The 2,697-nt window shown below is 31.0% G+C and overlaps 1 protein-coding gene across 1 annotated transcript; it reads right to left on the bottom strand.

The window, feature by feature from the left end:
* Nucleotides 1–861: 861 nt before the first annotated feature.
* On the bottom strand, nt 862–1,792 carry LOC100682834 (TATA box-binding protein-associated factor RNA polymerase I subunit D-like). Its single transcript, XM_038581746.1, is given in 1 exon segment — nt 862–1,792. A coding segment is annotated over 1 exon segment (819 nt). The 5' UTR covers nt 1,749–1,792; the 3' UTR covers nt 862–929.
* Between the last annotated feature and the right edge of the window lie 905 nt (nt 1,793–2,697).

Here is a 2,697-nt window from a genome sequence, read left to right as displayed (position 1 = left end):
AATTCTGCCAAATGTGACCAAGCTGAGAGTGGCCAGAAGGGACAGTGTCAGGGAAAAGGAATCAATATTAGAAATGGAAAAGAGGACATACCCACAGATAAAAATAAAAATTATAATATAAAAGGCAATTAAGAATAATTTTATGCAACTAAATTTGAAAATGTGTGCAATATCTATAAATCTGTGAAAAAATGAAGAAAAAATTTTAAAAATTTTAAAAATGCAAAAATGACAAAATTTGTTCAGTAAGAAATTAAAACACTAAAATGACCTATACCCATTAAAGAAATCAGTCTCATCAAACTTGGCCCCAAGTAGAGGCAAAGAGCCCATACAATGTTACAAATTTTACCAAACTTCCAGGGGTAAAACCTGTACTTATATAGATTGTTTTTATGGTCTGAAAAATAAGAAAAGTTCTCCTAAATTTATGAATAAATATTTGTGAAACTTATTTTGTAAATGCTAACATGTACTTCATAAATAAACTGGAGTAGGAAAGTACCAGAAGAAAAATTTATAAGCTATTCTCAACTATAGAAGCAAAAATCCTAAGTAATGTAGTAGTTAATTACTTCAGTAATGTAGCTTTTATTTTATTTTATTTTTTAAGTAATAAATTTTTATTTAAGATATTTGACAAAGTTAATAAAATTTTTATTTAAGATATTTGACATGTGATTCCTTCTGCCGCCAATCACCATAGTTCCACCAAAGCCAGAGTGATGATCTTCAAAATAGCACTATTAAAACAAACTTTTGAAAAAAAAAATAAATAAAATAAACAAAATAAAATAAAACAAACTTTTGTTCAATCCACAGCTGTCACTGTCCAGAGGTCTTCTTGGATCTCCACTTGAATATGGACATACTTCAAAAACTCCCCACTTTAAGTCCAGACACTGTTTTCAAGTGAAAAGCCTTAATATTCATATTCCTATCTCTTCCTTTTCAGACCATTCTATCCTCTGTTCCATGTTTTTGGATTTTGATGCTCTCTCTTTAGACGAAGCAGCTTCTTCAGTATATTCCTCTTGTCCTAAATACAGATTCATTTTCTTTGGTATTTCAGAACTTACTATGAATTCATTATTGTCCACCAGTTTGATATCACATCCATCATCATGTTCAAGAGTTGTTGCAGCCTCTTCCACTGTTTCTGACTCTTCGATAGGAGAGAGAGATCCATCATCATCCAAGTATTTGTATCTACGACTGTCAAAATCTTCCCTTTCTAAATCTTCACCAACATTCATTTGTTTCAAGGATTCCTTGAGATAGTATTCTTACTTCAATTTTTCAAGGTAGTTGAAAAATCCTCTTGCCACCGCTTGCTCAAAGCTTAAAATCTTTCTCCATGGTAATGGCTTTTTTACATTCTCAGATTCTAAAAATGGGAACCCAGATCCTTTGTCTTTAACTTGTTTCTTATTTATTTGGGAGCGTCTAGTGGTTTTTCTTCCTTCTGGTCTTCCCCTTGGTCTTCTTTTGGCTTATATTTCCTCTTTTTACATTTCTTTTTTTTTTAATCTTTCAAAAATAGCTTTTAAAGTCAGTGGTCTTGGTTCAAAAGAGGAGTCACTAGATGAATCCCTTGCTTCAACACCTCCAGATGAACGAACAAACTTTCTAATAGGGTTTCTTTGCCCCTGTTTTGGTGAGTAAGGGACACACTGAGTCTTAAATAAGCTGCTACCAGAAGAATTATCACTTTCATTGTCAATTTCTACAGCTGAATTAGATGCCATTATAGGTTGAGAAAATTCGTTACTTATCCTCCCCCAAGTCCTCTCCAAATTGTATTCACCACTTGTTTGCTTCAGAGTTCTCAACAACCACGCGGAAAGAAAACAGTAATGTAGCTTTTAAATAATTGTGACTAAAGAAAACTCATCTTGGGATTAAAATAATGATTTAACATTAAGAAATCTATTAAGCAAAAAATAAAAAATAAATCTAATAAGCAATTTAATAATTAACTGATTAAAAGTGAATTTATTTTCTCAATAAGTATGGAAAATTATGATATAAAATTCAGCAATTATTAAGATTGGGGAAAAAAAAGACTTATGCCCACAAGAAATTGAAGGGGGCTTCCCAAACCTCATAAAAGATATCCAGCAGAAAACTCTAATAAATTATCTTCAGTGACTGAATGTAAAGAATGTGCCCTTCAAAGTTAAGATAAAAGGAAATAAGCCCATTATCATTACTTCTATTTAATCTTGTACTAATCATAACAAAGCAAGAAAAAGAAATAAAAGATATATGAGAACTTTATGAAGAAAAACATTAATTATTGTTGAAGGAGATAAAAGACAGCTTACATAATGAAGAGTTATATGCCTGGAATGAAAAAGTCAATATCACAAGCAGATCAATCATTCCAAAATAAATCTATAAATTTACTGCCTTTTTAAAAACTCTCAAAACCCTTTTTCAAATAATTCAATAAACTAAAATTACAATTAAAAGGGGAGAAGAAGTGTCCAAGAATTATTTAAAAAAATAAATCCATGAAGGATAGAGCAGGAGGACCACCTTATCAGATATCTAAAATCTGGTCATGGTTAGTAGCAAATAATGAAAACAATGTGATAGTGCAAAGATAGACAAGTAGATTAATGGAACAGAGACCAGCACCTATAAAAAAACCTCATGGATATATTGGGCTTTGGCATTACAAATGAAGAATAA

The sequence above is a fragment of the Canis lupus genome, chromosome 32, assembly GCF_011100685.1.
Source record: "Canis lupus familiaris isolate Mischka breed German Shepherd chromosome 32, alternate assembly UU_Cfam_GSD_1.0, whole genome shotgun sequence".
Lineage (NCBI taxonomy): Eukaryota > Metazoa > Chordata > Mammalia > Carnivora > Canidae > Canis > Canis lupus.
This window is presented reverse-complemented; position numbering and strand designations above follow the sequence as displayed.